Below are 26,607 nucleotides of genomic sequence, written 5' to 3'. Positions count from 1 at the left end.
CACATAATCAGAATGTTAAAAAAAAAACAACTGTTGAGCCCAAAAAGGTATCCAAGATTTTGCCTAGGTAGGCATGTATTCAGCAACTTCTAAGGTTTAAAAAAAAAATTCTTTCATTTACATATAACACCCACCTGTAATAAAACATAATTGTCAGAATTGATTTAAGTCATGTGACTGGCCTAAAGCTCATTTAACATAGTAAGTAGTCTGGAAACTGCCAGAGCTTTTATTGATCAGAGTAGATTCCGGTAGCCTGGCCAATAAGACCAATTTACCTCCTAAAATGATCTCAAACAACACTCTCCCCCTAGCTCTGCTCCAGTCACTCTGACTTTCCTATAGGTCACATTTCCTCCTACCAATGGAATTTTGCATATGCTGTTCACTCTGCTTGAATGTCTGTTCCTCCTCTCCTCTTGATTAAGTTTTATTCATCCTTTGGATCGTAGGTCAAGCACTACTCTCTCTGAAAAGCTTTTCTGGATTAGGTCAAATCCCCCAAACACTGGCTTAGTGCTTAAGACCACTGACTGTATTTGTTTATCTGATTAATGTCTTCTTCCACCAGACTCTACAAAGCTCTGTGAGGGTGCGGATTAAGTCAGTTTCTGTTATCGTTACGTCACCAGCCCTTCTCACTGTTGCTGGAACACAGTAAGCATGTAATAAATATTTAAATGATGAATGAATATATTGTAGAATCTCATGCTAGCTCTGCCACTGGGTTATCAGGCAAGCTAACTTCACAGGGCCTCACCTTCCTCATTAGTAAGAAGATGCCTCTTTCATTCCCCCAATTCTAGGATATTTATGGTTCCTATCTTGAGCCTACAAGATTGATCAGGCTAGCGCTAGAAAGCCAACACACTGTTACCTGCCTGCCATATGCCATATACCAAGCAAGAAACTGGAATTACCCTCAGCATCTTTGCCCCTTTCCTTAATGCCACTGCCTTGATTCTGGCTCTCATCGCCTTTCATTTAAACTACTGCAGATTTGGGGCACCTGGGTGGCTCAGGTGGTTAAGCAGCTGCCTTCGGCTCAGGTCATGATCCCAGGGTCCTGGGATGGAGCCCCGCATCGTCGGGTTCCCTGCTCAGCAGGGAGCCTGCTTCTCCCTCTCCCTCTGCCTGCCTCTCTGCCTACTTGTGCTATCTGTCAAATAAATAAAATCTTAAAAAATAATAATAATAAAATACTGCAGATGCTCCCTGAAGTGGTGGACCTGTGTTCAGTCCTCTCCTCTCATAGTTTATCTGCAAACCTGCCAGTAGAACTCAGTCTAAACGCGGGACTGATCATCGCACTCCTCTGCTTACAGATTTTTCAGTGGTTCCCATACCACATCTGCGACACTGCTCACCTCTTGAGAAGCTATCCTTCCCCTGTTCCTGTCTCACCTCCAGCCTTCTCCTCGAGAACTTGTGCTCCACTCAGAACCACTCACAAGGCCCCAATACACAAAACTCGGTTCTTTCAAGTCCCTCTGTCTTTGTGTGCAGTTCTCTGCCCAGGAAACTGTTCTGCGCTCCTTTACTAGTCAAGTTTCACCCATCCTTTTAGGCTCAAGTGTTCCTTGAATGTGGCACAGGCTCTGACCAAAGCTCCATTCCTCAGACTCAGTTTGTCACTCATTGCCTGTATTCTCAGAATACTTTGCACAAGCCACCATAACAACACTTCTCAGTGTGCTGTATTTATATGCAGAGGGACATTTGGGTTAAGAGCATAGGTCTCCCATTCAGACTGACTTGAGTTTGAAACCAAGTTCTGCAACTTACTGTGTGGCCGTGGAAGTGATTCTGAGTCTTAAGTTTCCTATTTTGGAAAAGAGGGACTTAGCGCCTAACTCATCGGGCTGTTGTGATTACAGAATAAATGAGACAATGTGTTTAATGTGCTTTGCACAATTGGCCCATTATACTAACTAACAGTAATTATCACTGGCTTGTGAATGTGTCAAATGCAAAGACTCAGGCCTACATTTTGTCCATCTTTCTATCCCAGTGACTGGCACATAGTGGTGACTCAGTGGATGCTTCTTCAAATGCATACATGAAATAGCATTCGAGATGTATTCTTCTTTACAGGAATAAGCTACAGGCTTATTCGTTTTAGGAATTTTACTGAGGTGTCAAAAATTCTACTGATTTTAAGACATACTCCAAATCGTATTCGTCTTTCCCTTTGCTAAACTAGTCCTGAACTTACTCATGTAACATAATTTGAGATCAAAGTTGAGTTTTTAGTATGTTTTCTGCTAAATTCTCCCTTCACTCATTTAAGAGTTTTTACTACATGCACATCAATTTCATTCTTACTCAATCCTTCGTGGAACCCAGATTACATCCTCCTTTCTCACATGAGTCATACCAACAGCATGCATGTGTATAGGACTTACGTGCTAAGTACTGTTCTATGAGCTATACAGGTTCCAAATCCTCTGTGTGATTAACCGAATGGACTTTTCTAAGATGATGGTGAGTGGTCCATGTGATTAAATTCACTGCAAATTCTAGCCTAGCGTTCTGGCCAGAGCATAGCATTTGGACCCCTAGAAGAGTCTAAGTTCCTTGAAGGCAAGCTTATTTCCTGCTTTCTCTGCAAAGAGTAAGTCTCTTGAAAGCAGAGACTCAGTGAGCCCGGCTGACGGGACTTTTCCTCTCCTGTCCGTGTAATTAACTTCCACCGGAGAGGCAAACGTTCACACCAAGGACTCCAGAGACTCCCTGGAAGGTTTTAAGCCTCACGAGGTTTAAAAGCCTTTAACCTTAGGAAAGCGCCCTTTATCCCTCGGCACCTCACACTCTTGGGACTGCGGTTTCTCTTCGGTGCTCCGGATGACCCCTTCTAGGGTCTCCGACAGGGACAAGACACAGGAGGTTGAGAAACATCTTTGTCCCTTTCGATGTACCAAAGGTGGGTCACCGTGGGGGCCAGGCGACCTATCCGCGGAGGCCTTGGGTCCTGGCCACCCGCGGCGACCCCACCCGCCCACGGGAGCGGGGCAGCGTCCGCTCTTCCCGCGGAAACGCCGCCGAGGCGCAGACGCCTCGCGCCCGGCCGCCAGGAGCCTCCGTGGCTGCAGCGCCCGTCGCCGCCACACCGGAAGCACCCCGAGCGCGTGCCGGGCGGGTCGCCGAGGGTCCTACGGGCGGGGCGGGGCCGCCGGGCCGGTCCCCCTCCCTCCCCCTTCCCCCCTCCCCCCGGGGGCGCGCGAGAGCCGGGCGGGGCCGGCGTCCCTTCCGGGGAGCTGTGGCCGCCGCGGCGTCTCCGGCGGCTTCCCTCCCCGCCCCCCCGCAGCTCTGGGTGACGCTTCTCCAATAACAGCTCGCGGGGAGCCGCCGCTCCGGGCGCCCCTCAGCGCCGGCCCCGCCAGCCCCGCCCCGCTGCCGGCATGAGGGCCGCGGGCGACGGCGGCCTGGAGCGCTTCTGCAGCCCGGGCAAGGGCCGGGGGATGCGGGCCCTGCAGCCCTTCCACGTGGGGGACTTGCTCTTCTCCTGCCCGGCCTACGCCTACGTGCTCACGGTCAACGAGCGGGGTAACCACTGCGAGTACTGCTTCGCCAGGTAGGGCGGCGGCGCGGGCGGGGGCGCCGCGGCGGCGGCTCGGACCGCGGCGGGAGGAAGTGCGCGCGGCGCGTCGGGTCCTAGCGCCGGCGGTTGGGGCGGCGGCCGCGCGGGCGGGCGGGGCGCTTTCACCCCGCGCGGGTCGTGCCACGTGCGTTCGGACCGAGCAGCCGAGGGCCCACCGAGCAGCCGAGGGCCCGCCGCCAGCCCCCGCACGGCCCATTTTCCGAGTTGCTCACGCGGGATGGGCTCACCCGGGAGTTCACTCCGGGCTCACCCTCAGACGTCGGCGCGGAGCCAGGCTTGTTCCAAGCCCCGGCACGCGCTGCGCACTTGGTGCGTTGCCGGCCCGGCCCCAGGTTCGAGCAGCCACCGCCTGTCACCTTTAACTTGTGCTTCCTGCGGTGTGTTCTCTTCCCCCGCTCCACCCCCCAGCCCAGCCCTGCCGCAGACTTGCCGTTCCCTCCGGGGAACTTAATGACACTTAACATTTCATGTAAAGTACGCGGCTCCTCCTCTTCCTTCTCACTCAGCACTTGTGTTTGGAGAGAAGCCAGAGTACTGACCACACAACCCGGGATTCCGAAGGGCTGCAGTGATGGGACGTACCTAGCTTTGGTTTGGGATTTTGAAAACATGGTCTCTGAGGGAATTAGGCAAAATGTGTGGTTGGAAATAGTATTTAATTGCGGCACGTCATGTATATACATATACATACATATATACACATACATCTGTATTCATCTATATGCATATATATTCATCCACATCCACACATAATTATATCCTTAAGCTTTATGACAGTTTCAGACCCGAAAGGCGTTAGGAATCACCAGTCCAACACACTCTCTCCATTTTACAGGCGAGAAAACTAACGCTCAGATAGGAAGTGTGGTTGTGGCTCTTAGTCACACCAATAGTTAAGGGAATGAAATCTGTTCGCTTCAGTTCTGTCCATTTCCTACTAGTTAGGTGCTCAGTAAAATCCCCGAGACAGGAAGCATGGTGTTGAACTACGTGTGTACCCCACCTTCCCTACTCTCTGAAGAATGGACCCTGCTTTACTTTCTTTGAATCTCAGTTTCTTCATCTTTGAAATGGAGCTTCTTGGGTCAGATTGCACTGACCTGAGGTCCTGCAGGTACTTTTGGAGTACAGGTCTCAAGTCCAACATACACCAAAGTACCCAGTTTCTCAGACTTGTGTGCCTTATTCTATGATAAGACATAGCAAAAGAAGGGACAAAGGCTAAATATTATAGTAATCTTGCCCAGACTCCCTGCCAGAACTGTCTTCCGCTTGGGGGGACCTGGAAAGGCACTAGACGCAGAATCATGCCGTGGGCAGCTTAAGGGCTGTATGTGATGTGGCTCTTTGAATTGGTGAGTCAAGAGCTAAAGGGTCATGGCACCACTTTGCAACGTTTGAGTGAAGTGAGCATTGGGTTTTCCCAAAGTTAAAAAGGCTGCTGTGACTGGTCCCTTGATCTTCTGAGCCTCGCTGTGGCTCGGAGTCTGAAGCAGTGTGGGTGTCTGGAGTGGCAGGAGCAAAGCGGGGTCACCTAGCACGGAAGGTGCTTCCGTCCATCAGGAATCCTGGTGATTCCTGGAGTCCATCCTGTGAGAGAGGATCCCAGTGTCGGGCACATAGTAGGTACTCAGATGGTAGTTACCCGTGCACGCCTCCAATGAATTAGAGATCAAATCCCTCTGGGTTCAGAGGGGAGAAGCAGAGCTGAGAGATGCTTCTCTTTAGCTGTGAGTGTCCTGACTATATCTAGTGTATACACCCCCAGCCTTACTTAGAACATTAATGTATGGTCAGATGCAGCTCCACAGAGCACCCGGCCCTATGTGACGGAGCGTGCTTTGTTTCTCCTTTTTCTGAATAACATTTGTTAGGGTCATTAACCGCTGTCTTAGACCCCTCACCTGGGCTGCTATGTGCATTGGGGCAGTATCACTGTCCCTGACCCTGCCCCCGGCCCCCCCGCCCCCCACTTTTCTCTGTTTGGCTTAGGTGAACCGCTCTTAACAGCCACGGTTCATTTCTTCTCTTTCCCTAACGAGTCATTTGAAATCAACTAAGATAACACACAGGAAATAGTGATACCACGGTACCTATGAAATTGGAAATATCTTTGTACACCACTCTATGATTTCTATTAAATTCGATTAGTTTAGAATTAGTGGTTTAGAATTAGTGGTTAGGTCGTTCTTATAAATTTTGCACCATTTCCTCTGTCCACTATTTGATCATGTCCCAGAACAAACCAATCTGTCCAGCTGTACTAGAACACATGTATGTCTCCTGGAGCCTCAAGGGAGTAGGAGCAGAATTCTCAAATATTAAAGCATACAGGGTAAAATCTGCTACTTCCCCACCCCACCCGCCCCTCCCCCACAGGAAAAAACCCCAAACTACTTCTTATCCTTTCTTGTGCTAGAAGTTTAGCATAAATGATATTGCTTAAGGTAAGTGAGCCACTGGAGGTTTTCCTTGTCATATTAATTGTATCTGGGTTTAACTTATTTTGAAGGAAAATAGGTGATTTCTGCAGTAATAAGTTCTATAAATTGAAAAATAAAGGGAAGTTTCTCAGGTCCCAGGGGAATGGGATTCTTACTGTTGGCACAATTCAGACAGAGGTTTGTTTCTGGGAATTTTAAATTTGTACACATTTTCTCAGTTTGGTGGTGATAGTTGGGAGGATGTTTATCTTGCCTCAGCTGCTAGAAGGCAACTCCTAAAAATACAATAAATGTTTTCCAGTTGGGAGCCAGATACATTTTGTATACACACACACACACACACACACACACACACACACGTTTTTTTGGCCATTGGCCACCTTTCTATGGCAGATACTTTTATATTTCTTTTCCTTTTTTTTTTTTTTTTTAAGATTTTATTTATTTGACAGAGACACAGCGAGAGAGAGAACACAAGTAGGGAGAAGCAGGCTCCCCACCAAGAGGGAGCCCGATGTGGGGCTCGATCCCAGGACCCTGCGATCATGACCTGAGCCGAAGGCAGACACTTAATGACTGAGCCACCCAGGCGCCCCTTATATTATATTTCATACTTAGTATTCAGCATATTTTAACACTGTTATTTGTCTCAAAAAGGGAAAAAATCTGCTGTAACCCAGTGTTACATCTCAATATTCATTCTGTGTGCAATTCCTCAGGTGGGAAGATGTCTCTCTCTTGATCTTTTATTTTCTTGGCTCGTGGATCATTTAAAGGCAAGAACATTACCTTTTTTGTTAGTTCATTCCGAGTATGGGGGGAAAGTAGGAAGGCCCACTTAGCCTTCTCGCAATAGAGCTGTTAGAACACAATTTCAGGAAATTTATGTCATGCCTGGCTCACTCAGAGTGGTTTTAAAAATTAAAATGCTTGCATGAACAAAACAGTATGATCGAGATGTCCTGTTTCAGCAGTTGTAAAGATGTGATGTCTCACAGATTTATTCTGTAGTACTATTCATCCTGTCTAGCCCATTGTTTTACCAGACTGTCAAAGTAATATTTAGTAGATTTTAATCAGTATTAAGAGGCATGAACTCTTGCTGCGGTTTTCTTAAGAAACCTTAATGTTCTCTGAAAGAACCCTGGGACTGACCACCTGAAGCAGCACCTCAGATCGGGGAGTCATCCCCAGGGCTGCTGGGATTCTGTTTATTCCCAGAACATTCTCTGAGAATTGTATGGTCTCTAAGGGGAGAACTGACTTCAAATGTTTTCAAATTATCTTGCTTTCTGAATGAAAAATTAGACATGTGCTCTAATAGAGAATTCCCTCCTTTCCACAAGTATTTCTTTAAAAAATGGGTAGTAAGATTAAAATATACAGACAACAGATTTCCTCTAAAAAGTTATATTAAATAAAACAAAATTCAGCCCTCTGTACATCAGGTGATGAGATATTATGTTGTCACTTTCCGTATTAGAATATTGGAAGTTTTTCATTTATTTAGAGATGGCGAGGCAGAGACTTGGGTGCCAGATCAACTTGGTTTGAGTTCTGGTTCCTCCCTTCCTGACATTTGTCTTTAGGGGAACTACATAATGTCTTTGAATGACTAGGTTCCTTTATGTTTACCGTGTTCACATGAACGCCTACCTCCGGAGCTACGTGAGAATTACATGAGCCAGTGGAAGTCGAGCGCTTAGTAGAGCCCTGGCACAGAGTAAGCTGTCATGATCCGCGTGACGGTCTCGCTCGTGCTAAATGTGACAGGGTGATAAAATATTGCAGTGTCAGGGACATTTTTATCATGGTGGTGTTGGGAAGGGGGTACCAGGAAGGAAATACTGGAAATTGTTGACCAGTAGAGTCATCCTTCAGATGGCACATTCACCCCGAGCTAAGAGCAGCCGTTCTCAGCCCCCAGGTCCCCCAGAAAATAACGGATTTCACTTTTTTTCAAAACCTAATGGAAATGATATAATGAACCTACAACAGGTAAACCTTTTTTTTTTTTAAGAGCCTTTTCTAGCTCCAAAGTGCTTAGATGCTCTAATAGTCTTTTGCCATGAGATTAAGCTAATATTTGAGAAGAGAAATGGAGGCAAACAGAATTTTCTGCATAGCAAGCCTGTCATACCTCCTCTCTGCTCTTTAATTTTTGCATGGTTCAGTTGTGGCCAAGGGCAGTCCTTTAAGACTTTAGATGTGGCAAGCGCCATGACACACATATTTTTCATATGCAGGGAACACAATTCCTGTTATAGCTTATAGGGGCTCTGGGACGAAGCTGTACAGTTGGAAATGATTTGACATGAAAGAGACAGAACAAGCAGCAGGATATGCTGAAGTGAAATTCAAACCCTGGTGAGTTAAAAACCACCATCTAATACCTTTCCTTCTCAAAAGCAATTGCACAAAATCTCTCAATCAAAAATATCTGAAGATCCCATAAAACGACATTCCTTAAAATCATGTTGCTCTTTGCAGCTCATAAAGCATTTCCAGATACAGTCTTCTTTTGATCCTCCCAAGAATGGCTTATGTAGAGGGAACCTTACCCCATTGCACGTAGGAAAAAGCTGTGTGTCGGAGAGTTGAAGTTGTTTCCTTGAATTTCACATATTTTTGTCAGATGTTTATTGAGTGTCTTCACTCAATAAAGGGCTCTGTGCCCTTCATGGACTGAGCCATGTCTTACTATTCTGAGTGTGGTTTCCTTCCCCTACCCCTTTTGGCCTGAATCTACTGTGTTGTTCCACCCGCCCCAGACACTGGGACATCTTCACTCTGATTTCTTCTGGAGTGAATGCTATTTTTATTACCTCTTTTCTTTTGCTTCTCCTTCCTCCAACAGGTAATTCAACAAACTAATGTTTCTAAAAGTTGAACAAATAAATTGATGGAGCGGTCTTCGATCTGTATCTTAGGCTGCTATGGGTTCAGAAATGTCTTTATTACAGTGCCTTGGAATTTGCATAAGAGCTATATATATATATACATATGTATATTTTATGTATCAATTATTACATAATAAAATGTAAAAAGAACACAAGGCTTTGGTCCTTTTGTGGGCTTAGAATATTTAAAAATACTAAACTAGAACTAAGATGAGTTTGTTACCTAAGTCTTTATACCCACATATAAAGAGTCTGTTTCTCTGGCCTCTGGTAGGACAGCATCAGAGTAGAACCCCTTTTCTTTTTCTTCAACATATTCGTTCCTCAGAATTTGGTGCAAAGTTCATTTGGTTAGGTTTGCAAATAAAATATATGGTGCAGCTATGCTGTAGGAGGCCCCTGGATGGTATTCCTGTAGGACAAGCAGATTGCACACTATCAGTCAGAAGGGTCTTTAAGAAATACGAAGACATGGGCGCCTGGGTGGCTCAGTCGTTAAGCGTCTGCCTTCGGCTCAGGTCATGATCCCGGGGTCCTGGGATCGAGCCCCACATCGGGCTCCCTGCTCCGCGGGAAGCCTGCTTCTCCCTCTCCCGCTCCCCCTGCTTGTGTTCCCTCTCTCTCTGTTGAAAAATAAATAAAATCTTTAAAAAAAAAAAGAAATACGAAGACATGTCTTAAATGTCTTTGGAAAGATCCAGTGCTCAGAGCTGTAGTCTGGCAGTAGCTGGTGTTCAGGCGAACTCCGAATTGGTGAGAACCCAGGCAGCAAAGTTAACTGTTTTAGAACTTAAATGGCAAAGAAGGTTTCTATTTTAGTTTGGTGTGTGTGTGTTTTTAAGATTTTATTTTTAAGTAATCTCTACACCAACATGGGGCTCGAACCCACAACCCTGAGATCAAGAGTCACATGCTTGATCCAGCCAGCCATGTGCCTCATCTACTTTATTTTGGTGTCTTTGACTTCCTCTTTAGCCTTAGGTTAATATCCCTTTTCTTTTTCTTGTCAATACAAGGAAAATACGAAATAATTACAATTTTATGCCACTTTGTTTCCCAAGGAGGCAATCAGTAATCATAAATGTCCTTTTATATTCTTGGATTCATTAATAACTAAAGTCACTCCCCATCCCCACACCTATACCTTTTTTTTTTGGACCTCAGATGTAGAGTGAGGTAATCATATTTCTCAGTTCCAGGCATGCTTCATCTGCTCTGTGTAAGGCCAATTGGATTTAGAAGAATTTCCCCTCTGTTACTGATTTCCCATTCTCATTTCCTGCTCCTCTCCCAGAGCCCCTCTCTGGGTTTGCCTCCGAGTCTTTGAATACGTGTGTCTTGATCATCACCAGGGAACTAGACCTACAACAGGGCACCCTGCTTGTACTTGACCAGACTCAGACTTTGAGCCCTCTTCTGGTCAGCCTGGCAGCTCCTTGGTTTTCTGTAGCAGTTCCCTGGGAGAGGCCCCTCATCCCCAGAGAATGGCCAGTGCTAGGACTAGAGGTTTCTGTCCCCTCTCAAGGGACTGATATTATCAGCCTCTCTATCAGCCTCCCCTTTCCCACCCACATCCCCAACTTCACATCTTTGGGTTTCTAGCAAATCTGTGGTAGTTTAGGGGTGCAGAGCTCTGGCAGCGAATTGACTGAAGTCACTGCCTTTTCAGGGATTGAACCCATGACCTTGGCCTCATTAGCACGGGTGCTTTAACCAGTCACAAAGCCACACACCTCACTTTGTGTAACTTCAGCTGACTCTGTTCCTACCACCCTCAGAGGCCTCCTTTTCAATTGCAAAGGCGTTCACACCAACACAATAGAACAGAAGGAAATCAGATCTCTTCAAGACTCCTCTGAAGGACGGAAATATGCAATTTAGCAGGAAAATAATACCAAAAAGTCTTGAGGGTTCAGGAAACAACTTCTCTTTCTAGTCCATGCATTCGCTGAGAATCCAGCTGTGTCTCAGATTCTTCTTCAATCAAAAGTTTAAAATTAGTACGGAGCTCCTTGTGCCAATTTATTAACATAAAATCTGGTGACTCTTGTACACTAAGTGGAGGGTTTCAGATGACTAAGTGGAAATATCGCATGCATATTATTAAAATAGATTTGAGTTACTTTTATAGGAAGGGGGGCTCTGAGAATTTGTAAATGCTTCTCTTTGGGAAGTTTCTAGTCCATAGAATCGACTTGCTATGATGATAGCTAAGACACTGGTGTGTATCAGCAAGTGCATTCTGGTTATTCGAGGTGTGTCAGTGCCCAGGGGACCCTGACTCACCCTGCGGAAGAGGTGAAATAAAGGCAACTCGCAGGAGAAGCGAATTTCACAACAGGGCTTGAAGACAAAGGCATATCCTGGGGGAGGGAGGTGGTGAGAAAATCTGGCTGACCAACAGGATACAGGTTTTCATCAGAGCCAAATAAAAAATCTCAAGGATTTTGTAGCCTGGCACTTGAAAGGAGTTATATTGCAATTTGTGGCAAAATGAAAAGACCTTGGACAGGAGGAGGCTTTTCTCTCCAGTCTTTTGAGTACCAGGAGAGACTCTTCAGGGATGCGGGTTCTGGGCTCACACTTTGTTGATTGCCCTCACTGTGGTGATGTTTGTATAGGAAACACTTGCCCCCGGGCCGCCTGAGAAAGCTCTTATCCATCAATTGCACAAATCTGTTCACAGTGATAGCCTCCCATGGCCTTCAAACCTCAACAGTAAGAGACATTTAATTATGAGCAGATGGTAAACTCCTTGAGATCAGGGATTCTCTTTTTAATGTATTCAACAAATATTTATATCTATGGAGCACTCACTGGGTTCTAAGTCCCTAGGAAAGGACTGTGAAAAAAAAGGAACAAAAATCCCTACCATCACGGAGCTTATATTCTAGCAGGTTTTTTTAATCTTTATTTTAGCCTCAATGCCTTGAACTTTGTGAGGTTTCAGCAGATTTTTGTTGTTGTTGTTGAAGGCAGTAAGGTTTGGAGGTTGAGTATTTTCTTCTTCTTTTATTTGGTTGAAAATTGATAATCCGTGTAGGTCATAAAGACAATTCAGCGAACCAAAATATTTAACCACACACCCTAAGTCATGACTTCTGCAAACTCAGGGCGAGCTTTGATTAAATACTGAGGTCTAATGAAATTGTAACCTCCCCACATAGTGTTAAAACACCTGCAGCTTTGGGTAGAGATTTTTTGGAAGTTAATGAAATTTAGTCTACTCAAACACCTGAGTAAATATTTCTAAAGATCACTTGAAGGGAAACTTTCAGGTTTTTTCACCTTAGAAACTTGCAGGTTCACAAATTTAGAATTTAGAAACAATCTACTTATTTCACTCAGTATTTAATTCATTTCCACACATGTTCAGGCCTTCCAAACACCCAGTTACTAAGTATTTTCTAGATTCAGAGCATGGCAAGAGGCTCCCCTCCACCTTCTCTATCTCTGTATCTTCAGAGAATGGCCCTATTAGGGCCATTAGGACTCCGCCTTAGAGTCAAGGCTGCCTCCTGGGGAATCCCCAGGGCTAGGCTTCAGGCGTGAGGTTTGAGTCCCACTTGCTGTGCAGGATTCTGTTCACTCCTGGAAACACACACACTCACTCACACACACACAGGAGCATAGGCAAATGCACGTGTCATGCTGATTCTCCCCTGCTGTCCCTCTGCCTGGCTAACTCTCAGGTTAGAAGTCTGTCCTGATTTCTGCAGGCTGGAGTAGCTCCCTTTGTCTTTGCTTCCAGGGCACCTCGTAAAATACTTCCTTGGGCACACTTGCTCCTGAGTGCCGGAACCAGGTCTCATTCATCTGTGTTGCCCAAGCCCTTAGCCCCAGGCCTATCTCTCTGTTGCCTTAGTAAATAATTATTAAGTGAATCATCTCATTTCTGCAACTTATTTTACTAGTGGCTCTTTGGACAGGCCTCTTCACATATCTAAATATGTAACTCTGCTCATTCTTAGGGCTTACAAATACTCGCAGAACCCTTCATTGATCCCTATTTTCTTCAGGACAAAATCTTGACTGTTCTACTCCTCCATATTAAGTGCCCTTCCCACAGTAACCAGCATTATCCCTCCCTGCTCTCTTACTCACACCCTAAACACAATCTGGGTGGTCTTTCCAGTATCCTGCAAAGGTGCTCTATCATTCTTCATTCTTCCTTTTGCTCATTTGTAACCATTTTCTCTGAATGATTCCCTTCCCTATCTTGTACCTCCCCTATGTCTGTTCGTTCTCAAGGGAGATCCAGCTCAAATTGCATCTTTTTTATAAAGCTCCTCCTAAATACTTCAGCCCACAAATCTCTTTGTTTTATTTCGTTATTATTTTATATTTACAGTAGTTTTTACATTTTTTGAGCACTCTTGCTATTCTAGGCATTGTGTTCTAACCCTGGGGCTTCAAAGATGAGTAAGACAGCTTTCTCTGTAATACCCAAACTTGTGTGTCCTTAAAGAGTTCGGTCCTAGGAGTAGCTTCCTGCTCTCAATTCTATGTCATTTAGGCCATTTGGATGCTGAATCATTTTGCCTGATATTTATACTTACCACCATTTGCATGAAGGTAGGGCTTATGTCCCCAAATAGCTCAACTATTATAAAAATATCATTCCTCCAGAGTCTGGTACAATATTTTACACAGAGAAAATAATACTTTTTGAATAGAACTTACTTGGCTAAGGTAGATTAACTTATTTCTTTCCTGCTTCATGTACAAAGTTTTGTAGTATAAAAAATGTCCTTTTTAATTCAGAAATACACATGGAATCAATAAGGATTGAAAGAAAAATGTCTGTTAAGTCTCTTCAAACAGTAGCTGGTAAGGTTGAGTTCTCAAGGTATAGTCAGTCAGTCCACAGTGGAGTCACTCACCTCAACAAACTGGCATTTCAGTATTTTATTGTCTATAGGAAAATAAAGCCAAAGGGATGAGGGAAGGTCACCTATTAAAATTCTTCTGTAAGCAGTTTTAAAAGGTGTGTTTTCTTGTAAATAGGATTCAGAGCAGGTCACCTGTTTGTTGGGCAAGGCGTTCATTCTCATGTTTGGCTGCAGAGGGCCTGACCTCTGTTCTGGAATTCACATTTAGCAATAGGTTATGAAGGTATTTTTACATGTTTTTGTTTTTGTTTCTTACTCTGCGGCCAGAATGTTGACATGAGCAATATTGTGAGGAACAGCTTAAGTTTTTAAATAGTTAAATTTATATGCCTTTGGTTTTGTCCTTTTCCTTGATATTGACTCACCTGGGTGTTGTAGAAGTTAGGGCAAAAGCAGTCATAGGGGAATCTAATATTATTGGTATTCATTACAAAGAACTAACGATAACATCTGTCATTTATTGAGCCACCGGAGGAAACGGTACATGTTATTTATCATCCGTTCCTTTATGAGAGAGCGAGTGAACAAGAAAAGCCTGAGTTGTTTCCTTCCTTTTGACTTCCCAGTCAGTGGGCGTCAGAGAGGTAAAAGATAAAAGTAGCAAGTAAGTGTCATTCGGATCTCGCACAGAAGTTAAGATAGAAAATGTTTCCAAATGGAAATGCTAAGTTTTGCAAGTCCATACGTGCCTTCTTTGGGCAGGTTTAACTGTTGGGGATTTGACGGGGCCTACAAGGTGAGGTTGGCATGTAGGCATCATCCAGCGGCTACAGAGTAATTTCATGTTCACTGTACCTTAGGCTGAATATTTCTCTCCTCTGTCCATAAGCTTCATGAATTTTTTTTTCTTTCTAAGACAGATTTCATCTCCACCAGAGCCTGCATTACAACAAATCCTAAATCAGTGTCCTCACTTTTTTTTTTCATTGCTGAGCTGACTTTTAACGAATCAGTGATGTGTGGAGTCGTTTTACAAGATTTTGTTAGCTTTATTGAGGAATAATTGACAAATATAACTATGTATTTAAAGTATACAACATGACCATTCGATATACATTGTGGAGTGATTACTAAGGTCAGGATAATGAACATATCACCTCGCACACTTACTTTTGTGTCATTGGATCTACTCCCAGCAGCGTTCAAGTACACAGTGCTGTATTACTAACCGTAGTCACTGCAGAGCCCCGGAACTTAGCGCTGAAAATTACTGCCCTTTGACTTACGTCACCCCTCCTTGCCCTGTGAATTTTATAGCAAGGCCAACCATTTTTTTGCCCTGACCACCAAGCCCGACGTCCTCCTTGTAAATCATGGCTCCTGTTCCAATAGTTGGGAAAACCTATTAGTTGCTGCCTTACTGCCCTAAATATCTCCTGCTTCCCCAAGAGGCCCCGGGCTCTAACTTTTAACAAGCCTCAGAACAAAGCCCAATGCGAAGGGGAAGGTTCAGCACGGCTCTGGGAAGAAGCTCCCCGCTGCACGTGGGTCCGTTTCACTGTTACATTGTGGATTAAAGTGATATGCGGAGCATCTTTCACTATTACACAAAAACCTATAGCCTTAGTATTATCCTTGTCCCCTGACCAGGGTTATAATAGGGTTCTGCCACAATTCCTCCAATTTTTATTTCTCTCAAATAAAAATTTGCTAGTGTAACCACTCTCGCTGGGTGGGAGGCTAACTTTGTTTCTGATTGTCTTATTTCAACCCATGGTGAAGTTATATTGCGCCGGCTGGGCTTTTTTCCTTTTCTCTTTTTCATTTGGCTGGGGCTGCCTCTGTTCAACAGAGCATACTTGTCACTTCTTCTGTCACCGTTAGTTAAAAGTAATTGTTATTGCAAACCCCCTCCATGCCAGGTTCCTTTTCTTTCATGGTGAAACCCACTAAGCATTCATTTCAGTAGCGGAAAAGTGGGGAGCTTACAGGATCAAATCCTTTTTATCTAGACCAACAGCACCTGCGGCAAGGCATTAACTAGCCGGAGTTGTTAATTACATCTCTAACTTGTTGATCTTCGTGGCTTCTAAATTTGAAAAGCAAGAAAATTAATCACTGCATGTGTCTCCTTCAGTAGAAAATGACAGGAGCGTGTCTTCAGCGTTCTGTTCCAGTCACTGATAATCAAATAGTTGCACTTTCCTGTAACATTTCTCTCCTCCCTTTGTGGATGGAATTGTTTCTTAAGTTCAAAGAGTCCTTCCGTTCACAGCAGGGTAGATATTTGCCCATAAAACAGAGACTTTAGAAACATAAGTCTGCAAATAGGAGTCTGAATGAGATCGTACTGAAAACAGTTCAGTAGTTGATACCACTTAAAAAAAAAAACGAGAGTGGAGGCTAATGAGAAGCGTGATAGCACACTTCACTTGTATTTTCTCATTTAATTTTCATAACAAAACTATGAGGCAGGAACTGCATCTTTACAGTGGAGGAAAGGGTCCAGAGAGGATTAATACTTTGCCCAAGATCACATAGCACCTCAAGCACCAGAAGGAGGAAAGGATTTGAGCTAGAGAGGTGAAGTAACTCCTCATATTCACCCTAAATTGTGAAGCCCAAATCAGGAGGAGGTGGGAAAAAGCCTCAGCTCTCTTTTTTAAAGCTTGCACCTGGCTTCTAAAATACTTTCTTGGCATAGTTAGAAAATACAGTGTCAGCCACTTTATTCTCACCTTAACATTGATCAAGGTCGCTCAACAACCTAATACATCCAGAATGTGCCGCTCATTCTTAAGATGAGTTACCTTGCAAACAATCTGCATCGCAGAGAATTACTTCAACACTAGTCAGCAACTTCTGCACCCAAAGAAACACTCAGCCCGAAAGGATTACCATAGGCCTGGGCTGGTGGTTCTGCCTTCTGGAAGCTGATTAGAATCTCCTGGAGAGCTTTTTAAAAATCCCAGCACAGACCAATCGAATAGGAGTTGCTGGGTCCTCCCCCAGGCCCAGATGGGTTGAGACACCGTGAGAGGTTAGTAGCATTCACTCTTCACTGTCTTTGAGGTCCATTCCTTTTGGGTTATTTCAGTTTATTCCTTCAAGTGACCCTTATTAGTCTTTCTCTGAGAGGAATTTTGTTTTCTTTGTTTTGCAGTCTTTCCCCCAAACCTCCTGGACAATTCAGGTCAGGTTACATTGCAAATGAAAGATTTATGGCTGCGTCTTGTGTAGGAACAGAGTTTATTCTAAACGCCTTCCTTGTATGTTCCTACAGTGAAAATGGATATCCCATATGAAGTTTCTCTTTGGCTAAATGTCTCGGTCAGCAATAGTCAAACACTCACAAAATCTCTGTGTCCTCCTTCCTCACACACACACACATACACACACGCACACAATGTAGGTACCAGCTCAGCAAATTTTAATTTGAGTTTCAACCATTAGACTTACTTTGAAAAGTTTACCATCTCTCCCTAGCTATGGAAGGAACTGAGGCACGCATCTAGATAGTGGAAACAGAACTCCCTCTCCTGCCACCACCCCACCTCATCTAAGGTTGCTCATACCGAAGTAGATCAAAGTAGATTTGTATGCTCTTCACTATCAGTAACTGATTTAGCTTTTCTCCTTCTCTGCTCTGAAGGCAGTTTGGCTCAGGAAGATGTATGTTAAGAACATTCACATATAACCAGGCAGTTGCTTAAATGAGCGTACACACAGTCAAATCTGCCCCAGAGCCAGGCATAACTTTTTGGTAATTTGTAAGAACTATAATATTCTGTCACCCAGTTCCCAGTGGACATGCTCCAGCTTGGACTCGCCCTGTCTGAGGAACACTTTGATGTATTGTACTGAATGACAGGGAAGGACTTTGTTTGCACAGACCAAATACACAATCCTTACTTCATTCCAGTGCATTTTAAGTGAAACCAATTACTGTGTCACACTGTTGGTTGAGAAACCCACTTTGTGGGGGTGTTCCCTCCAGAAATCTCATTTTGAAAAATGATCCTGGCTTCTCCCCATTGGGTATTAGAAGCAAAGTGGCATGAATGGGGTTTCGTTGGAACTGAGAAGTTATGCCAATGAGAGTAAAGAATGCCTTATGTTTTGTTATTACTATTTGGTTATCCAAACACGTAGAGGATTCCTGCTTCATGTAGTAGATCCTCCTGAATAACTGTCACAATAACTCAAGGAAGGATATTCTTGCGTGATGAAGACAAAATTTGTACCTCGACATGTGAATTCTGATTCTGCTACCTACTTGCTGAATGACCACGTTGGGTTAGATATTTCACCTTTGGATCCTCATATGTTCATTTGAAAAATAGTAATAATGTTTTTCTCACAGAGCTGATGGACTTACTAAGATCAGTTTTCATATTTTTTGGTCTTAAGGATCCCTCTATACTCTTAAAAATTGAGCACTCCAAAGAGCTTTTGTTCATATGGGTTATGTTTATGAATATTTACCATACTTGAAATTAAAACAGAAAATTATAAAGTATTCGGTTTAAAATGACAACAGCTATTACTGCTAGCATAATGTGGTTTGTTTTTGTTTTTTTTTGAGAACTATTTTACAGAACAAAAGAATTAGAATAGTGGTGGTGTTCCACAGTTTTACAAATCTCTTTACTGTTTGGATTTCCAGAAGACAGCTGGATTCTCAAATACACCTCTGAATTCAGTCTGTGGTAGTATGTAGTTTTGGTTGAAATATGTGGAGAAAATCCAGTCTCATACGTTTTCAGAGAGGCATATTTTAATAGCCTTTTTCAGTTAATTGTGAATAAATTTTGATTCACTAAAACTTGGTAAATGAATTTGTCTTAAAGGGTAGGCCCTTTAATGTGCAATCTGAAGCCGTATCATGATGTGAACTTCGTGTGCTTTGTTACGTTGAAATTCCTTGGTCTATCTTGCACTTCAAATGACTTTTTTAGCCATGCATTATTTTTAAAATATCATGCACCTGTCATTTGAAAAACATTGGTTCACTGAATTATGTAGACATTGTAAAAGTCGATGTACCTCATCAAACCATAGGGAAGAAAACCCCACAATTGTTAATATCCCCGGCAATCTCGTCACATGAGAGATTGTCAAGCTCACAGGGGCAGAGGCTTATTTTCCAAAATTCTCATATTTGCTTGAAAGCCGACATTTTAACATTAGCCACACATATTTTCTGTTGTTTTCCTTGAAGTGACATTCATTTCCATCATATATCTGCCAAATCCTCAAGCCTGAATAACCACCGTTTGTGTAACGTGGTTCTTTTAGGTAAAAACGGAATTCCAAGAGGAAGGGGGGCTGGTTCACTTTAGGACTCCAGCGCTCACACAGGTGGTTTCCGCCATCGCGCTTCAGGGTCAGAAGAAACACCTGATGCGTTCTTCCCAACTTATCACAGAACGTCAGGAGATACATACCCAAGCGTGAGACTGAACAAAATTACTATTTGTTACTGCTTCATCAGGGACATTCTTAAGTAAAATCGGCCTTCTCCCCCCTTAACTCTGAGCCTGTGGAAGTCAAGAATACAGGGACGCACGGACAGCTTGATTTGCTTTGATTTATACCAAGGCTCCTTTACACCTTACACCTGCTGCAGTGCAGTCGTCAAAACAGTGTTACTTTGAAAGTAGTTTGGACTCCACTGACTTCCGGGAAGGGTTCCTAGGATCCCGGAAGTCTCCAGACCACAATTTGAGAACCACTGGGACAGACTCTAGAAATTATGCAACAAATTGCCAACCCTTAAAAGTTAGCCATTTCTTTCTGTCTCTTGTTGTTTGTGGCTTGTGGACTTGGTAGCCGGCTAAGGTGAATGAAGCCTGGCCTTTGGCTTTGATGAAATCCCACTAGAGTTCTTCCCTAGCTCTCGAGAGCCCAATTTTGCCTTTTCTCTCCCTTGGGATGTTACCGTGAGGCTAAAAATAAGCCTTGGTTTCGTATTAACTTTACTGCTTGCCTCTGCAGGACAGGCCACCGAATCCTTGCTTTTTGGTATGATCTCGGGCTAATAAGGATATTTTTGTGATCATTTTCTCATCTTTTATATCAGGGTGTCTTAACTTTAGTTTCAGAGGCTGTTCAGTGTCCGTGGATGGGCTTTAGGTGGCTCAGAGCCCTTGAAATTTCACAAAATTTTCTGTTGTTTTGGAGGGTTGGGGAGAAGGTGGGTTGTTGGGAGAATTAATAGCTTCAATCAAATTCTCAAAGAGCTTCTGTGACCTCTCCCCCTGCAAAAACAAACATTAATGAACGACTGCTTCAGATGGACATTTTTATGAGGTAGCATCTACCCATCCATTATCCATTTCCACACGCACCTCTTTTTGGAAAGAATTCTAAAGTTCCATCCCTGGCTTGGCCCCTCTTTACTTTCCATCCCCTTGGCATTCTATAAGGTCTCTATCACTTAGCACTTGCTTACAAGTCACTTCACAGTTGTTTCTATACAGTCTCTTCTGTCCTTTCTTCCTCATTATAAAATGCAACAGAACAGGGACCATCCGTCTCGTTTCTCTTTCATTGCAAAATGCAAAGTCAGAGTCAGGATCCCTTCAGGTGCACCTTGGTTCGGGGCTGGGGCAGGGGGCTGAGGGGAGGTATTTTAGGCTAGAGAATCCACTCCGCCAAATCAGTGAGTTCCTTTTTAAACTATTGAGATGTGCAAACTCGGGATATTTATTTATGCCTCAACCACAAGATGTGTTTTTCTCCCACACATTCTCCAGTCTGCTTCTTGGAATCCAAGTGCTGTCATGAAAACTGCAAGGCAGTCTGTTTGGCTCCAACAGGAGCATTTTGGGAGCAGTCTCGGTTCCGTGGGAGTAGTGTGGTGACTGCCGCTCGCTGACAAGGAGCAGAGGAGGACTCTGCAGCGTGATTCCCTGTGTATTCTAGAATAGCAGCTCCTCCGGTGAGCTGGGGGGTGGGGTGGGGGGCCTGCACTGCAGTACAGACCCTGGCAGCAGCGACAGCGCCCCTCGTGGCAAGGCGTCGGCATTGCCTCAAGTTGGAAGGCCGGCTTCAGGGCGGTGGGCAGAAGCCCTTGCTCTGATTGAACCATGCGGTTATTCCGTTATTCTGCACCTCAAAAAGAATGTGTTTAAGGCTTCTGTCTGGTGGGGTTTAATTCAGTGGCTTCAGAGTTTTTGAAAAAGCTTTGACTTATCAAACACGACAAACACACTAGCACCTGACAGTTGGGAAACAACAGAGTCCCTGTCCTTTATGGGAAGCAGGGAGGTAATATGTCAAGGAAGGGGGGTATGACCTCATTACATAGAGGCAGAAGAATCACTCAGTGCAGTACACTGACGAGGTGGTGTGGATACCGATCACATCCAGTAATTTTTTTTTTTAAGATTTTATTTATTTGAGAGAAAGCGAGAGAGGGAACACAAGCAGGGAGAGTGGGAGAGGGAGAAGCAGGCTTCTCGCTGATCAGGGAGCCCGAAGCAGGGCTCGATCCCAGGACCCTGGGATCATGACCTGAGCCGAAGGCAGACACTTAACCACTGAGCCACCCAGGTGCCCCAACATCCAGTAATGTTTTATCCAAGAATATGTCTCTGCTTGCGGAGTTGCATTGTACATATGCATACATATATATATATATATATACACACACACACACACACACACACATATGTATTTTGAGTGGGGGGAGGGGCAGAGGGAGAGGGAGAGAGAAAATCGTAAGCAGACTCCACGCTAAGTGCAGAGCCTGATGCGGGGCTCAATCATAGAACCCTGAGATCATGACCTCAACCGACTGAGCCACCCAGGCACCCCTGGGTTGCATTATTTTTAAACTTGGCATTCTGGGCAGCATGGTAATTATTGACCTATGCTGTTCCATCTTCTGCCTTACTTGCATTTCTAAATAATAAAGGTTGTCACTCACACTGCATTTTTACCAGTGCAGGTGGCCTCCAATCCTCTGTCTGTATGAGGTCAGACCTCTAAGATGGTTTTGTTTATCTCTGACCCTCTTTAGTACGTGAGAAAATCAGGACCTAAGAGCCTTTGACTTGCCCCAGACTACCACAGGTGATGTGGAAGCTCTGGTGTTCCAGGCCAGGCTCATGAGTCATAGGGCACACCGCTCGTCAATTTGGAAGGTGCCCTTCCCACTGTCAGGGTCGGGAAACATTGGTGCATGTACTGTTTGACTAACTTACTGCTACTCAAGGACTGAATCTGGTCAAAATTCTCCTTTGGGAAAATGCCACTTTATCAGTGGGAGAGTAAGGTAAGGTGAATCTTGGCTCTGCTTCCCGACCAGATGGCTTTTATTATTGCATGATAAAATGTGCAGCTTCACGTTTCTGTGCCTCTCGCCACTACAGTGTCCTTTCTGTTTTTAAGGAAAGAAGGATTGTCCAAATGTGGAAGATGCAAGCAGGCATTTTACTGCAATGTGGAGTGTCAGGTAGGTTCTGGGCCAACTGGTAGGGAGGGCCTTGTTTCTGCTGAAGATTGGGACCCTGATGTCCGTCCTTTCCTTGTCACGCCATTCCCAGCACCCTTTTGCAGCCAGACCTGGAAAGCTTAGTTTGGGCCTCGGATGCGGCTGGATACCCCTGAGTGCTGGCCCAGGACTGACAGGCAGCCAGGGATAGACAGCGACACTCTGGGGCCATAGGCAGGTGCAGGAGAAGGGGAAAGACTGGAGGAGGGTATGTTGGGTGCAGGCAGGTGTATTACCAAGGTTGACAGTTTGCCCCCAAGGCCACCAGCAGCAGATGGAACACTGTGGAGATGACAAATGAAAAATGCTAAAATGGTATCTTTAAAATATTTTAATTTTTACACTTCACAGGTCTGTATTTTTATAAATCCCCATAAGTAGGCCTCATGTCGCCCTTGGCCTGTTCAAACCCGGTCTGAGTCCAGCTAGACTTCAGTGAGCCCCTGGCACAGCCCGGGGGTGGCTGCTCCGAATCTGTACTTGGAGCTGGTGCCTTGGAAGCAGCCAGGGTTGGGCAGGCTCAGGAGGCGGGCTGCATGTAGACCGTGGGCCATCTGGTTCGATGGGTAAGTCTCCAGGGAATCCTGTAACGTGGGAGTGGGAAGCTCAAGGAGGAGTTTGGAGGAACTCTTGGTAGCTCTTTGAGGGACTAGGAGTGTTGTTTTCCATACTTGTCTGCTAGATTCTGAATGTTTCACTGAATGTTCATAGGTATTCCACAGAAAACGCATTCCATGTTCTAACAATTTGAATTTAGGGAGAATATGATCTTTAACATCTGTATACCCTCCTTAGTCTATTTTTATTTTTTTAAATGGAAACCTATTCGTAGACCCTGGGAAATGCTGATGCTATTAAACAGTGGCTCTAAGTGACAGGATTTTCTCCATAGTCTTTACCTCTTTATTTGGTGATTGTTCTTGCCAGACTCGGTGTCATTTACCTCCCACACTCTCCCCCCCGCCCTCCCCCCCACCGCCTTCCCTGATCTATTTCTGATTAGTCACTACTTCATTGTTTTCTTTCTCTTCTCCCTATGCAGTTGGCCTCTGAAAAGTCCCCAAAGAGCATTGTTATTTATCAGTGGGAGAGGTTGCTGAGCCCTGATGTCCCATCTGACCATAGAGCTCCAGTCACACGGGCCCCTTGCTGGAATGAAGCACAGGCTGAGCCATTGGCCTGGGGACATCTCCCTTTGCTCTGCAGACCCTGTGCACAGCCCACTCCCCTATGTCTCCCACTGCAGGCTTCCAGAGATGGGCAGCCTGTGTGACAGCGAGAATATAAAGGGGCTTATCACTGAGTTTTCAGGGAGTGTGACTTCTTTTGAGGAGGAGAGATCATACTTTGCTCCTACCAGTTGTGGATAGAACATTCTGTGGTTGGATTGCTTTGGTGCTGGGGAGATCAGTGAGCCCTGGGAATTCCATGATTTGATTCCAGGAATGATAAGTTAGTTCTTTCTATATTTAAGTTAAATACTTCTAGAAAAATTAACTCATTACATTCTGGTTCTTTAGAGAAGCAAGATAGGAATATCACATAGAGTTCAGACAATGTAACACGGAATAGAAGATGATCCTAACTCTGCAATCTACTATCTCCATGAACTTGACAAGCCACAGGACCTCTCTGAGCTCAGTTTCTTCATACATGAATGAAGGCAATAGTGCCTATCCTGACAAATGGTAGGGGCCTAGTGATATGAGATCTATGAAAGCTCTCTATAATCATGACGCTGTGGACAGGTGTGAGGACATATGGGAAATACTATGACAGTAATTTAGGCTGGACCGAAGCTTAGCTCTGTGCAAAGAATAAAGTATACAGCATACTTTAGATTTGATGGACTTGGGTTTTTTGTTTTTGTTTCTTTTACCCCAAGAGAATGGATGGATTCTAAAAACCTGAGAACACTAATGGTGTACTGTTGTGTGAGTCATGCTTGTTACAAAATGAGTCTTAACTTCTCTGATTAACTGTAAACACTGCACTAATAGAAAGTATCGGACTGCGTGAGATGCCAAGTTATCTCTGGGTCTTCCGATCATGCTGCTAACTCTTCCATTACGCCTCCCTGGATGACACTATTTTGATGAACCATTGTGGTCCAATGGGGTTTTCAAGGTGGCCCATGTGGGTCCCCTGCCCTTCAGGACCTAGTTTCCCAAAGCTGCAGACTCAGAAAGCTCATCTGTGAGCACACAGTGAGGGGCGCTCTCCCTAGGGGGGTTCGCACGAACCAAAGATGCCGGCCTGGATGTACCAGGATGCCTGCATATCACTTTACCACAAGCAGTTTGACAGTCTGTACATTCTCCTCCTGTGGACAGATTGTATGGGCAGTCAAATCTTAATGAGCTTGCTTGGGTAGCAGGGAAGCCTGGAGTGGAGGGTACTGCTCTGTGATGCTGAGTCACGTTCAAAGGCCTTCGGCCAAGGCAGCTTGCTATGTCCAACCTCATGATGGAGGGTCTTCCCTGCTAGTTACCCGGTGTTTGGGCCAGGGCCCCATCAGCCCTGGAGAGTACTTCTGCAATTCAATTTTGCTATGCTTCTGTGAAGTATCTAGTGGCCAAAGTACCCTCCTAGATGACAAGTGATACCTGGTTCCTGATACCACTTGTTGCTAGAGGTGACAGACTGGATTTCATCTGTAAGTTTCACCTGTCTCCTTTTGTTGAAGGGAGAGGTTAATGGCCATTGAGGTTTGCCATGCTTTTGTGCTGAAGAACTAAGTAAGAGCAGGGCAGTGGATTGTAATGACCTAGAATGGTCCTAAGAGTTTAATAAAAGTGCCTAGAAAGAAATGGTAGTTCCGGAGCTTCATACATAAAATCATTAGGGAGGAATCTGGGGCATTTGCTCCAGATAAAAGTGTGTTCAGGGTTCCTCCTAAGGGGGTGCTTGGGTGGGATCAAAGGGGGAGCTGTGCTGTACAAAACAAGGGCATCGATGGGAAGAGGCAGGTGACTGAGTGATTCTCCACCTAAGACACCAGGGCCCTCGGCTGCTCCCCACGACCACATAGACCCCGCCCACCTGGGGTGCAGGCCTGGGCATCAAACAGCAGAGGTGGGGTGGGGGTCAGAGTGAAGGTTAATGGGTCCAGCATGTGAGTAGAGAAGAAAACAGTGGCCACAAGTGGTTGGGTGACCTGCCCAAGGTCACAGTGGCAGAAGTGGGGACTAGGCTGTACAGACTGCTGGCGGAAGGCTGTCACCACTTTCCAGCACCGTGCTTGGGGGTCCCTGAGGGCCCTCGGGAAGAGGGGCCACTATGGGAGCGTGTCAAAGAGAAGTGGCCTTCAGTGGACGTGAAAGGGGAGAGCCCCTTCTGGTGTCGTCTTTGCCAAAAATCTCCCCAAGAGTGCTAAGGCACACACTCCTCCCCGAGGGTGTCCTCTTCCCAGGGAGTACAGCATCTCCGTAGACCCCAGCCACTACGTGCACTCTCCCCAAGCCCTCTCTCTAACTGCAGTGCTTTAGGATTTCGCTTTATTTTATACAATTTGGTGATATCTTGTCCCATTTACTTTTCTCTTCATTCACTTGACTCCGTGTGATCCTGCCAGAGGAAAGATTTTAATTGATGATGCATGAAAGGATAATGGGAGGAAACATAAAAGAAATAGAAGTTCCTTTTTAGTTAGGCTTATTTTGTAACCAGTGTGTTTTAATGAACTATATTTATTTTTATAAATATGCCTGGAAAGCTAAGGATATTATTTCCTCACTTAGACTTCTTCATTAAATTGCACCATGACATGTTCAAGAGAAGAGTTTTACAAAGTTAATTTATAGAGGACTCATTGTAGAATAGAACTTTCTAGGGTATTATTTCTTAACATTAACAAATAGAGAAGAAACTATTTGTGATGCGTAAACGGAGGTGGGGTTGTGAGTGTGTTTTTGAAAGTAAGGGGCGTGCCCTGATGGGGATAAAAAAGCATGTGTGAGGAGCTTGTGACTAAGGACGTGAGAAAATGTGTGACATTCGTCATTGACGCGAAAGTAACTGAAGTGTAGAAGATGCCTAAGAAATGCTCATCTGACCTTCTTGTTGTTATGGGTGATTTAGTGAATGGGGCCAGAGTTGTAGGTTCAATCCTGGTTAAATTCACTTTGGTTCCTTAACCCAAACCTAGGAAGCATCTTGAACTTGATCACTCTTTTCTCTAAATGTTTTACATCACCGGTAGGAAAACATGTGGATGAATGAATGAGCCCATCCCATGGCTCTTGCAGGGGAACATAAAACAAAGCACATATCCTTGTGATGGGGGCTCAGCAGCCTCAGTCACCTTCGTGTGAGTTGGTCAGTGTGCACC

At 44.7% G+C, this 26,607-nt stretch overlaps 1 protein-coding gene across 5 annotated transcripts in view; it reads left to right on the top strand.

Moving 5' to 3' along the window:
* The first annotated feature begins 3,220 nt into the window (after nucleotides 1–3,220).
* The window catches only part of SMYD2 (SET and MYND domain containing 2), a 49,403-nt gene continuing 26,016 nt past the window's right edge, over nucleotides 3,221–26,607 (top strand). For 2 of the 5 annotated variants that reach the window (XM_036103039.2, XM_036103038.2), the window contains exon 1: nucleotides 3,434–3,574. Coding sequence is in view for 2 of the 5 variants with exons in the window: in XM_036103037.2 (XP_035958930.1) it covers nucleotides 3,402–3,574; nucleotides 22,175–22,238 (237 nt within the window). In the remaining 3 variants the exon portion in view is untranslated. Of the gene's footprint in view, nucleotides 3,575–7,959; nucleotides 8,044–22,174; nucleotides 22,239–26,607 lie in introns of those variants that run through there. The other 3 variants (XM_036103037.2, XM_036103035.2, XM_078078113.1) reach the window with 3 other exon arrangements.

The sequence above is a fragment of the Halichoerus grypus genome, chromosome 7, assembly GCF_964656455.1.
Source record: "Halichoerus grypus chromosome 7, mHalGry1.hap1.1, whole genome shotgun sequence".
NCBI classification, from domain to species: Eukaryota; Metazoa; Chordata; class Mammalia; order Carnivora; family Phocidae; genus Halichoerus; species Halichoerus grypus.
Note: the sequence above shows the minus strand (reverse complement) of the source record. Positions and strands in the feature narration are given on the sequence as shown.